Source organism: Mizuhopecten yessoensis, unplaced genomic scaffold (assembly GCF_002113885.1).
Source record: "Mizuhopecten yessoensis strain PY_sf001 unplaced genomic scaffold, ASM211388v2 scaffold716359, whole genome shotgun sequence".
Classification (NCBI taxonomy): Eukaryota; Metazoa; Mollusca; class Bivalvia; order Pectinida; family Pectinidae; genus Mizuhopecten; species Mizuhopecten yessoensis.
Window position 1 is genome coordinate 1,625,171 of NW_018480077.1, and position 13,449 is coordinate 1,638,619.

General features: G+C 33.5%; 1 protein-coding gene across 5 annotated transcripts in view; it reads right to left on the minus strand.

Moving 5' to 3' along the window:
- LOC110443774 overlaps positions 1 to 13,449 on the minus strand; it is a 52,241-nt gene that overhangs the window by 6,635 nt on the left and 32,157 nt on the right. The window contains exons 1-3 of one of the 5 annotated variants that reach the window (XR_002462148.1): positions 7,910 to 8,398; positions 5,778 to 5,856; positions 2,763 to 2,848 (exon numbers count right to left, since the gene is read on the minus strand). Coding sequence is in view for 2 of the 5 variants with exons in the window: in XM_021488180.1 (XP_021343855.1) it covers positions 5,778 to 5,804 (27 nt within the window). In the remaining 3 variants the exon portion in view is untranslated. Of the gene's footprint in view, positions 1 to 2,762; positions 2,849 to 5,765; positions 5,857 to 7,909; positions 8,399 to 11,309; positions 11,435 to 13,449 lie in introns of those variants that run through there. The other 4 variants (XR_002462147.1, XR_002462149.1, XM_021488180.1 and 1 more) reach the window with 4 other exon arrangements.

The window sequence follows — 13,449 nt, forward strand, 5'->3', positions numbered from 1 at the left end:
TATACAATTTGGGTCTGACACTGAATTAAATTCCCGATGTTTACCCCTCTTCCAATTAGGTCTGATAACGACTACTACAAATCAATCGCAATAATACCAACAATATCGGGCCATAAGAAAATATTTCAGTCCCCACAGCTAATATCTATATTTGTTAAACGCTGAAAAATTCTTGTATTTGGTGAGCATTACTGTATTGTATCTGGTAAGCATGATTTGTTACGATTTCAAATTTCCTATTGTGTTACATACTGATGTTTTATTTGTATTAATACAAATTAAATGTATTTGTCTATTGTCATTGCTATATGTGATGATATAAAGTTTACTACCATCTGTGATGATACACACTGTTATCTGTGATGGTTCAGTATCTGTGACGATACTTGATTATCATACAATATCTTTGTATGTACATATCTATGATGGTGAATTATTATTGATGATATGCGTTATTGTCTGTAACGGTGCATTATCTGTGATGATACATGATTATCTGCGATCATACAATATATATGAGTGTACATATCTTTGATGGTTTGTTATCATTGATGATATACGTTGTTGTCTTTGATGGTACATTATATGTGATGAAACATTATCTCTGATGATAAACTCTGTTATCGGTTATGGTACATATCTGTGACGATTCATGATTATTTGTGATTGTATACATTTGTAACTGTAATATCACAGTATCTTTGATGATACATATATATGATGGTGTATTATCTTGGTGATGATAGGCGTTGTTGTATGTAACGGTACATATCTGTGATTATACGTTATCTGTTATGAAACATTATCTGTTATGAAACATTATCTGTTATGAAACATTATCTGTTATGTATCATCATCTGTTATGAAACATTATCTGTTATGATATTACTTTGGTATCTATGATGAGACATAATTTTCTGTGATGATACAATATCTGTGATTAAACGTTATCTGTGATGATACCTTATCTGTGATATTACATTGTAAACTATAAAATTTCATCGTGATCTATGATATTACACTGTGATCTTTTATGATGCATTATTTTCTGTAATGATTTTTATTATCTTTGTTGCTCAGTGTAATATATGATTTCACAATGCTATCTTTTGTGATAGCATATTTCTCTAGTAAAAAAATGTTATCTAGGATGGTCTGTTTCTATTTGTTGTTGAACAGCGTTGTCGGTTATGATACACTGTTTCTGTGGCGATACATGACACTTTGTAAATTACTTCTACGCCTAGCGTTATGTTCCTCTTGACATTATACCACTTTTAATGGCGATATTCTATAGATAATAAAAACATAAAATAAACCTAAAAGCATTCATTTCAAAACAAATGTTACATTGTTCGTAAATAAGGGAGTATCTCTCTTTTTGTGTGAGGAAAATAAATCTTTAAAAGTATTAAACCCCTAATAATCTTCATCGTTTTCCAGAATTATTCTATCTCTTTATTTTATCGCGTTGCTTGATAGAAATTGAAATGAAACGCAAACTATTAGGCGAACAGATCACATATTCCCAGCCTGAAAACGACAGCGACCTTGAAATAAACAACACCAAAACCATGATCGATATCCACACAAACAACTAGTCGTAAAGTAATACGAGAGGAAACTCACAGAGCTGAAATATAGCTTTAACTATTAAACTGAGTGTTGTCTTAATTCATATTATCTCCCCTGTCAGAAATGACCTCATCACATGACCTCAAATTACTACAACCACGGTAGTATTTGAAAACAACTTCTGAAGTTTATTGCAAATGAAATGCAGTTATGTTGTATGGTTATCCAACTGGGAAAGCAACCACGATAGTATTTGAAAACAAGTTCTGAAATATATTGAAAATGAACTGCAGTTATGTTGTGATGATATCCAACTGGGATAGCATCTGTCATCTCATAACCCTTAGTCTGCAAACTTAGTCACTAATCGCATACATAATGAAAACTTGAGAAAATCATTATTTTAAAGCTGCTTGCAAATCATGCTTTTAACAAACCGAATGGATAATGGTAGTGCAACTATCGTCAATAACCAAAGAAACTGTCAAAACAAAAGTGTGATAAAATAAATACTGGGTTAATAACGAAAGCAAACGCAGAACATGTTTGTGATCTATTAATTTATCTGCACATTCAACTGTTTGACCCATAGTCATTGCATAACTTCACGTTTTGAACTGCACTTACTTTTAATGGACACCGGAAACAATATTCCTTGAATGCAGGAAAAGCTACTAGCGTACAAAAAATGCCATTTGCTTAAGTTTTGTAAGCAACCTTTCAGTTTCATTAAGTTTCGTTTTAAGACTTCTGATCAAAGCATGATTATGTTTTTGTTAGTATTTTATGGTAAAAGGATATAAAAAATACCCACTCTCTTTGTTGGGATTAATTTTTGTCCTGACATATTGAAAATGTTCTCTTGCTCTGTGAAAAAAATCCTTTCAGACGAGTATATAAAGCACTGGTCATTACATCTGCAATGCATTTTATTGTATACAGATATACATGTTTCTTTATGAAGCAGTATGTAGTCAGTATAAGACACAGTGGCAGCAGGTTTGATCTACCTGTGATAGTCTCTGATCCTACCAGTGGCATGGCACAGGGAAGTTAGTATTCTATTTGGCGGTCGCTTCATTCATAATTGATGCTGTTAACGTCTACATACTGTATATATCATCTTCGGGAAGGATGTGCCGGGACTCTAGTCTAGCATGCGTACCTTCACCGAGTACTAAACTTACAGTACTTACGGGCGTCAACAAACGTGGGAGTATATAACCCACAAGCAAACCATTGTACAAAATGAACTCACAGAAAACCAAACGAACTGAAAAAAATAAAGCAAAAGCGCACCACACATGAGAGGGAGGTATAACATATTGTACTAAAGATATATACTGTCAATTAACAATATCTATACTGACAAGGTACATATACACAATGTCACTGTACAATATATATACTGACAAGGTACATATATACAATGTCAATGTAATATATATATACTGTCAATTTACAATATCTATACTGACAAGGTACATATATACAATGTCAATGTAATATATATATATAATGTCACTTTACAATGTCTATACTGACAAGGTACATATACACAATGTCAGTGTAATATATATATGCAATGTCAATGTAAAATATATACAACGGCAAAAGAATACATACAATATCACTATATTGTATATATACTGTCAGGGAACATGTATACAATGTCAAAGAATTATCTATATATACAAAGTCAATATATAATATCTATACTGTTAAGATACATAATTATATACAACGTCAATGTAAAATATATACAAAGTCAATGTAAAGTGAATACAAAGTCAATGTAAAATATGTACAAAGTCAATGTAAAATATGTACAAAGTCAATGTAAAAATGTAAAATATGTACAAAGTCAATGTAAAATGTGTACAAAGTCAATGAAGAATATGTACAAAGTCAATGTAAAAATGTAAAATATGTACAAAGTCAATGTAAAATGTGTACAAAGTCAATGTAAAATGTGTACAAAGTTAATGTTGAATATAATACAATGCCATTGTACAACATATACAATGCCAATGCAACAGAAATATGTGGACATAACTTTTAATTATTCAGTCTGTCGTAGATCTGGAAATATAGCATATCCAATTTGTATCAGGTTCGAACACAAAGTTAGACCACGTCGACTGCATATTCCACGCTTTTTATCTAAATTAGTTGTGCAATTGTTCAAGCAGATATTCTATAGATTTTGAGGAGTCATATTTCATTTTACTTCACTAATTTTGTCCCAGAAAATCACAAACAAATGTATGCAAGTTGTTTTTGCAATCAAATGCGATATATTTGACTAATTCATATAGGTGTACTGTGTCCACAACGGTAACGTTAAAGAAATATGGCGTTTAAAAGATTTTTCCTTTTATGTAAAATGTGATAAATTCGCATTATGCAGTATTCCGTCTTTGCGTATTGCAGAGTTATCTTCTCTTGTGAGCAGTTATTGATTGTTACGTCATTGGTTCCTGTGAGAAAAAATTTCGTCGTTTTCTCAAAAATTGATGACGTTACTCTCACAAACAAATGACGTACCAATCAATACCTGCTCACAAGAGCAGATAACTCTGCAATACGAAAAGACGGAATGAAACGGCAAGCGAAGTAAAACTAACTACGGTTTGATATCCTGTCATATATTAACGTTACTTATCGCTAAAAATGTTGTTTTACAGGAAACGAGGAAATGAGCAATTGACTCTGTTACTGAGATATTTATCAGCATTACAGTGTAAACATTACAACCCAATGAATACTTGATACTCCTTCACATTAAGTGTCCTAAGTATGCGTTATTTGTGGTAGCAAACAAAGTATGTAAGAAACGTCCAATTACACACAATGCACTTGAATGCCTGTCAATGTGACAAGAAAGTAAGACTGCGTACCTTACACAAAGTTCAAGATGTATTGATTCAATCAACGGGTAAAAATTGATTTAATGTTAAAACGTGTCTTCTCTATACCACAGAAGTATGATGGCATTGCATCACAGCTATTGAAATACAGTTTTATAAAGAACCCATTGTTTGGTTACACGAGTCAGTTTCACTAGCTATTTTGACCACTTCTATAATGTAAAAATATTTATATTGTTCACAAAGGTATACCCTGTTACTGTTATAATTATTGTATAATTACTTCTTCAATACAAACTCATATTCAATTCCCAAGTAAAGACAAAAAAATAGTTCAGATGCAACACACTCAGGTTCTTACCATGATATGATATTATGAACCTGTATGTACTTTTAATAAATGTTCTAAGAGTAAATATACATATCTCAATGATTCTCAACGATGCTTTTTTCCACAATAACTCGTAAAACGATAACTATACAGTTTTACTTTAGATTCTCAAGCAATAGGATATAAATCAATAGATAGGCGCGCTGCCTCGCGTGTAGCAATCACGTGTGAAGGTATATCCTGGAGACCGATAGATGTGGCAGGGTCGATGATACAAACATATGTTATATATACAGACAACATCAGCTGTTACATACATTGTTATCAGATCGGTTATGTAGTATATATATATAGTATTGTATTAGATCGTATATATATTTCTATATTATTGTATCAGATTATATTATCTATATAACTAATTCTGTTATCAGAACGTAAATATAATATGTACATATAATATCGTTATTAGATCTTATATTTATAATATTTTATCAGATCGTATATATAATACATACATCATTATACAATACATACATCATATTGTTATCAGATCGTATAATATATTTATAAATAATTCCGTTATCAGAACGTATATATTATATATATATATATATAATATTGGTATCAGATCGTATATAAATATTGTTGTTATCAGATCATATAATATATATATATTATTATTATCAGATCATATACTATCTATAAATAATTCTGTAATCATGTATATATAATATATATATGCAATCTTGTTATCAGATCGAATATATATAAGCTATATATATAATGTGTATGGATTGATGTATCCATCTCATTGACATATTCCACAAGATCAGTATAATTATGACCTTATTTATTTTAAAGATTGTATGTACATTCAAATGATAAAATAATTGCATCTCATAATTTGATTAGCCCATGAATCACATAATAAAAAAGGCATAACCAAGATATGGATAAGAATAGTACACATTCAAATATAATATACATACTTATGTACGTACCGATTTGATATTAAAGTCCAGATCCATGGTTTACGTCTTGCCTGCATCAATGAATGACATGTACTTCTGAATGTCGTCTCTGCAAAACGTCAATAATAACAACACGTATGATAATATTTACGTTGTCGATACCTTGACCTTGGTATTAGTACAGTAACTCAGCTAGGTAATGATGTTTTAATAACTGTGACGTCACATATTATAGAACCGATACTCTGTGACGTCATTACACATGTATTCAAGCATGTTTTGTATTATTTGAGACTGTGAAAGTTGATGCTCAGCTAAGAAATCATATCTCCAGTTTAACCTTATAAAACATAAATCCCAATTAAATCTAAACTCACCTAACTTAATACATCTCTCACATACATAATTATCTATCTTAAAACTAATTCTCTAAGTCATCTATTCAATTATCCATGCCGCTAACATCACTTCTCTCAATCCCCTCAATACTTGCCAAACTTAACACTAATTCTTAAATCAGCTGTATAATTATCAAACTATAGACATAATTTCTCTCAGACAACACAATATGTATTATTATTTGATTAACTAACAGTACTCCTAGACACCGCAATACATTATTACCTTATTAAACACTTCTTCTTATAGTTAGCTCTACTTTTGTTTAAACTAAACATCGCTTCTTTCAGAACCACCTCGATGCTTACCTATCTAAACACTTCATCATCTGTTTTATTTTAAAAATAACCATACATTTTCTCAAACATCTCTAAAAAAAAATCTTCTTCTCGTAGTCAGCTATATAATTATTTATTTAAACTACACGACCTCTAGACTCCTAAACACTTACCTTACTAAACTCGACATCTCAGGGTCAGCTGTATAATTTTTTGATTAAACAGCACTACTCCCAGACACATGATAACGTATCTACCTAAACACTTTTTCTCATAATTAGCTCTATCGTTATCAAACTAAATATTCCTTTTCTCGATGCCTACCTAACTTAATAATACTTTTAATAATAAAACAACAGTAGGTTCTCGTTAACACTTAAATAGACATACGAAACTGATATCACGGCTGGTAACAGCTGTGAACTTAATAAGTTCCGTTTCATTAACTCTGACGTGTCATTAATTCATATAAATATCTGTATTAAAGATTATCGGTCACAGAAGTAACATTAACGGTAGCTACCGAATAATTATGTTTAGCGTGATAGCCATCTCATTCCTTCCCATTAGCCATTGGACTTTGTCTTAAAGTGTACTGACCCCTAAGGCTACTGATGTTCGTGTGTATACATATGTTATCATAATACTGGACCTGTGTACTTACGGTACACAGTATATATGGGAATCATCTGCCCTCGTTATAGCGATCTGTGTACTAATCTACATCAACCAGGACCTTGATCAGACATCAACAAATGAACTTTAACACCAAGGTAACAAGTGACCCAGATGTTACGATCCACCACTCAATTAACTAAAATATCAGATGTATAGCTACTTTAAATGACGAGTCTGTCGAATTACCAAGATATTAATGATAATTTGTACCATATGAGTAGTACATATCCAGTGACAATTCATTCAAATCATCCTTATTTGACGACACATCAAAAACTACAACTGTCAAGTTCAATTAAAAGTGAATACCAAAATGGTAATTCTCAAATTCAAATCAGTTTTCATTGCAAACTAACATGATAGCCCGACAATTAATCCAGTAATTATTAGCTCAAATGCAAAGACTTACTCATAAATGTATTAACACAAGTTTACCCCAATATGACAATCCACCATTACTGAATTGTAACCCCATTGTTTATATAACGGTATATGTAAAGGTGGAAGTTATAATGTAAACTTCAATTAACGGTTTGTTTACTTTTTTCCTGGTGGTCTCTCCGAACAAATAACTGACGGTATGATCTTTGTAAGATATATATTGGATAGACAGATATACATGTAAGCGAATCTCATGTTTCCGTAGCAGACAGCACATCCACATACGTACAATGCACGCCAACAGGAAGCAAACATTTTACTGCATGAGGAACACGACATTGACGTGAGTTACTACACTGGTAAATGTTTTAGTAATTAAGAGCAGTAAGCAGACAAAAAATGATTTTATACATAATTAATACCAACCTTCTGTGCACGAACCTAGAGAATTATGTTTCCGAACGAACGTCGATACCGACACGTCGTAACATATGCTTTCTACTGTCTATCCGTTCCATGGACGTATCGTTTTGTACATTTGGAGTCCCGGGGCTATCAGGAAACGTATCTTAATACACAGTGTATCGGGCCTGTGTAGATATACCATACACATGTCCAAACCACGCTGCAGATGTTGCCGTCTAAACGTGTCAGGGCGCATTACACATGAGACGGGCACCTTCCCAGCGGGTTATAATCCCAGAATTACTCTTATACACTGTAGTCAAGCATGGCCGACTCTCTCAAATAGAATAGTCGGAGGCTTGATGCAGCAGCAATCTCGTCACCAACGCTATTTCAGTCGCTGATATATATACACATATCTATTGCATTGATTTGATCTAAAATAGTGCATGACTGACTTAAATATCTTACACAAGTAGGAGATATCCACATCTTCGAAATCATGTGAAACGCTTATACCGACACACTGCATAGACCGTCGTATGCTTTTGACTTGAATTCGTCAATAGTAACCGGATATGCTTTCATTTATTGTGGCATTGAAATCTGCTTAAACAGTAGGACCAGGCTTGTTTGTTCATGAAGTAGGAACGACCTACTGATCTAATTAACGTTCTCTAGCGAGCCTTCACAAAGACTTTCAATGCATGCATTTAACTTTAGGCCAACCAATTTTTCAGTTGACGAGCAAATCTGTTTTCATTTACAAATAAGCCCCAGGATATGTGAAATGGTCCCATGAGCATGTAGTGCGATATTGCAGATTGACTGAACGTACCTGTAAGTGCGAGAATGGCATGGAACTAGTACTAATGAGACCTTACATAGATTCCGTGCCGTCTCCCACTCAACAAGTTCATTGATGCATATTGATTTCAGGAGTATCTATATTTTGTCCCATTTAACCTGTAATTAATCGATACACAAACACGATTTACATGCTAAAGGGATGTCTCTATTTTAAGTGTACCAATGAAGGTATAGTCACGACATTTTGTTTTCTCTCAACAAGTCCCTCCGGGCGTGTAACGTATTAAAAGCAGCCACAGACAGGGTTTTGTGATCAATATAGCAAATAAACTGTAGCAATGTTATGAAAACATACCCAACGTAAAATAGCAACAACCGTGCGAGGACAATGACAGCGGTAAGTACAATAGGGGAGAGTCATGAATATTCAATACAGAGCTCTCAGGAAGAATAGATATTCATACAGCACACTAGGTAAAAGTTGAGTAGAACGTAGGCATTGTATATAAAAACAAATAGTCCACATATTAAGTTCATGTCCTGGTGATGGGTTACGCATGGTGTATGATTATAAGGAGAAACTATCTATGGTTGTTCGGATACAATACTTGACTAGATGTCCATTTGAAATTTCATTGACAGTATTCTAATCACAAACCAGGTATGTTTACCAGATAAAATCCACAATTGCCTTTAGCCTTCCAACAAACCATCACTCTTGGTATATTGTTATTCGCAGGAAATTGACCAGCATTTACAAAATTGTATCGATTAGGTACTAACTTAACACAAGGTACTTTGGTAATAGATGCAGTATGCCAAAAATGCAAATACGATCGCTACGAATGTTTTTTTTCTGGAAAAACAAAGAATGCTTAAATGGAACTACTTTGTTAACAATCTAAAGCAAGAAAAACAGACTACCAAGAGAATATCCTTTAATTAAATACCACCAATACATAAATGTAAATATGATATTTAATGTTGAAAAGAAGATAAAATATTGTTATGTTCATGACATCTTAAACAGACTTGATTTTGTCTCGTTTGTAACAAAATGAATGAAAATTCGGTAAGTCTTTACATAAATGTATTTACTAGTTAATTTTATTGTGTTAAAACAGCATTTTCCATATTCAGTAAATAAGTAAATAATACGATTACTTACATTGTCCAGACAAAGACAAATACGGATAGCCAGTAAATAAGACAATGCTATACACTGTGAATATAAGTACACATACGGATAGCCAGTAAATAAGACAATGATATACACTGTGGATATAAATACACTTACGGATAGCTAGTAAATAAAATAATGATATGCATTGTGGATATATATACACATACGGATAGCTAGTAAATAAGACAATGATATACATTATGGAAACCAATACACATACGGATAGCTAGTAAATAAAATAATGATATGCATTGTGGACATATATACACATACGGATAGCTAGTAAATAAGACAATGATATACATTGTGGAAACCAATACACATACGGATAGCCAGTAAATAAGACAATGATATGCATTGTGGACACCAAGACACATACGGATAGCCAGTAAATAAGACAGTGATATACAATGAGGATATAAATACACCTGTGGATAGCTAGTAAGTAAGACAGTGATATAAATGTGGGTATAAATACACATGTGGATAGTTAGTAAGACAGTGATATACAATGTGGATATAAATACACCTGTGGATAGCTAGTAAGTCAGTGATATACATATGCAAGACCAACGAATCAGAAAGCACGAGTTTATTGCGCGGACAAATATATACGTCCGCGCAATAAATGAGTACTTTCTGATTCGTTACAAAAACACGAATGTGTGGTCTTGCTTTTATCACATACCTTCCGTATTTGGTAGAGATCGATACAAAGATTTTATAAACTTTGATAGTTTTTGCAAATACCGGGAACTTTTCAGTTCGCCAGGACAAAGGGATTCCCCTTAAAAAGTAGTTCCGGCTAGTAGGTAAATACAACATTCCGTATTGCACATGTGCAATACAGAACGTTGTATTTCCTGGTCTGAAAATTGGTTGTATAACTATAACAAGATTCAACAGGTATGTGATAAAATGTGGATATAAATACACCTGTGGATAGCTGGCAAGACAATGATATATAATGTGGATATAAATACACTTGCGGATACAGATATTGTTGATATAAATGCACCTGTGGATAGCTAGTAAGAAAGACAGTAATATACAATGTGGAGACAAAGACACATACGGATAGCCAGTTAATAAGAAAATAATATACATTTTGGACACCAAGACACATACTGATAGCTAGTAAACAAGACAGTGATACACATTGTTCATATAAAGATAAATGCTGATAGTTCGTAAATAAGACAATGATTTACATTGTGGTTTATTAAAGACACATGTGGATAGGTAGTAAATAACACTCATTTACATTGTGGGTATAAAGACACATGTGGATAGGTGGTAAATAAGACAATGATTTATAATGTGGATATAAAGACACATGTGGATGGGTGGTAAATAAGACAATGATTTGCAATGTGGATATAAAGACACATGACAAAACAAAACAGAAAGCAAAACAAATGTACGTACACTGTGGATACCTTGACACATGGGCTGTGGTTTAGTCCAGGTGTGGCTACGAAACAGCCTCGGATAAGATAATACACTGTTGCGAAACTTGTTATCTTCTCCGGGACTGGACACTGGGTAATAACCTTGATAAAACATTCAATTATTCTTCAAATAATATTATGCCATCGGTCCACTTCAAACTGTAACAACACAACGTAGTTAATTTATTTCCAGTGAAGCACAGCTATTGTTAATATATTGGTTTTTATACATGTCGGTTAGGGTTTTTTTATAAATCGTTTTCGTTCATGTATCTGAACAGCAAATTAAGAGGCTTCATGACATACTGTGTAATTGTTTCTTTGGATAAAAAACGTCATCCCGTTATTTCATCCTCTTATTAAACCAAGTGAATAATTGCCCTAGTGCAGCGGGAACACGTCACAATCCTCCACCAGTCGACGAAATGGTTCCATCGTCCTTTGATAGTCAGTCTTCATACCGCCGTACAAACACGTGCCCATCTCCAAGGATGCGGGTTACATGGATCACAAATTGTGTCATATATCAGAAATTTCTTAACCAAACGCTCGCCGCTGCAGTTAGCGGCCGTGCAGTTGGAGGCTGTAGCTGTGTGTGATGTAACTGTAGATACCACGTTCTATTGTCAAAGCACACCCCTAGATTTGCGTAATTGCCGTGCCATGAGGAACGGATATGGTAAAAATTCCTTTAGTAAAAAGACAAAATTGGTTTATTACATTGTGCGCAGCTAAGCCCATCTGTCTTCGCTCATTGCACGCGCTCTAACAGGCCATTTTGCTTTGTTATGACCAGCAAGTAACGTTTAAGTGATTCCCCATCGCTGGCTTCCAGCAGTTTACATCAATTTAAAAAATAAACGTGAAATGAAAAAGCACGTGATTTTTTGCACCAAGGACATTATTCTCATTCCATCATACATGCATTGGCATTTCACCTCGGACACAAAATGATCATAACCCATCATTTCAATCAGTTATTATATAGACTTTGACCTTTCACCTCAGTCTGTATACATATCAAGACCTATCATATAAGTCAGTGTTTATACCAATATCTTTAACCACAATCATTATAGAGACAATGATCTATGAGCTTAGTTATTATATACACTTTAATTATCACCTCAGCAATTATATAGACCAATATATCAAACCTTAGTCATTATATAAACCACGACCTATGACCTAAGGTTTTTATATACACCTTAATTATCTCCTCAGTAACTATATAGACCAATACATTTAACATCAGTAATTAACAGACTATGACCTGTAACCTAAGTCATCATATAGACCATGACTATCACCGCAGTCATTACATAGACCAATATATTTAACATAAGTCATTATACAGACCACGACCTACAAAAGTGCATCACCCCAGTCATTATGTAGACCCTGATTAATAATCTTAACTTAGACGTATCAGTTCATTCCGTTATATAGATCATGACCGATAACTCCTAACGTCAGACAGACCACATTGAACGTAGCGTACCAGTTGCATCAAGCTGAAGTTTGGACTAGGTTATAAGGTTGAGAGTACATCTTTAACGGTCGATAATTACTTATGTCGCATTGATTCCAGGCGGTATGTACTTGCAACGGTAACGTAACCATTATGGTAAAGTGGTCCGTTTGAAAGGAAAACCCTATCTCCGTGTATTTGAACATTCTCCATAACATGATCAATGTTCGTGCATTATTCATGTATCCTGATAAATGCTTAGCTCGAGTTTACACTAACTGTGCCAATGTTTCACGTGTATGACACGTCTACCCACCAGAATCATTCACAAATGTATAACTAGCTGAGCACCTCTGAAGCATGTGGTACACAGGACAGGCACGACCCTGTCAGCTTCCTATATAACATGAAACAATTAAGGGGAAAAAAGAACCAAAATAAATAAATCTTAATTTATTTCTCTGTTGTTGTGTTATAATAATTAAACAAAGTCAGCGAATAACAAAAACATGAGCTGCAAATTCCTGAGAAATCCGAGGTAAATGACATTAATAAATTATATATAAGCTTTGGTTATAACTGTTAAGCTCGGTACGTCGTGTCGCTGGTGGATGCTGTGTCGTGGGAAAACACGATTGTAGCACGA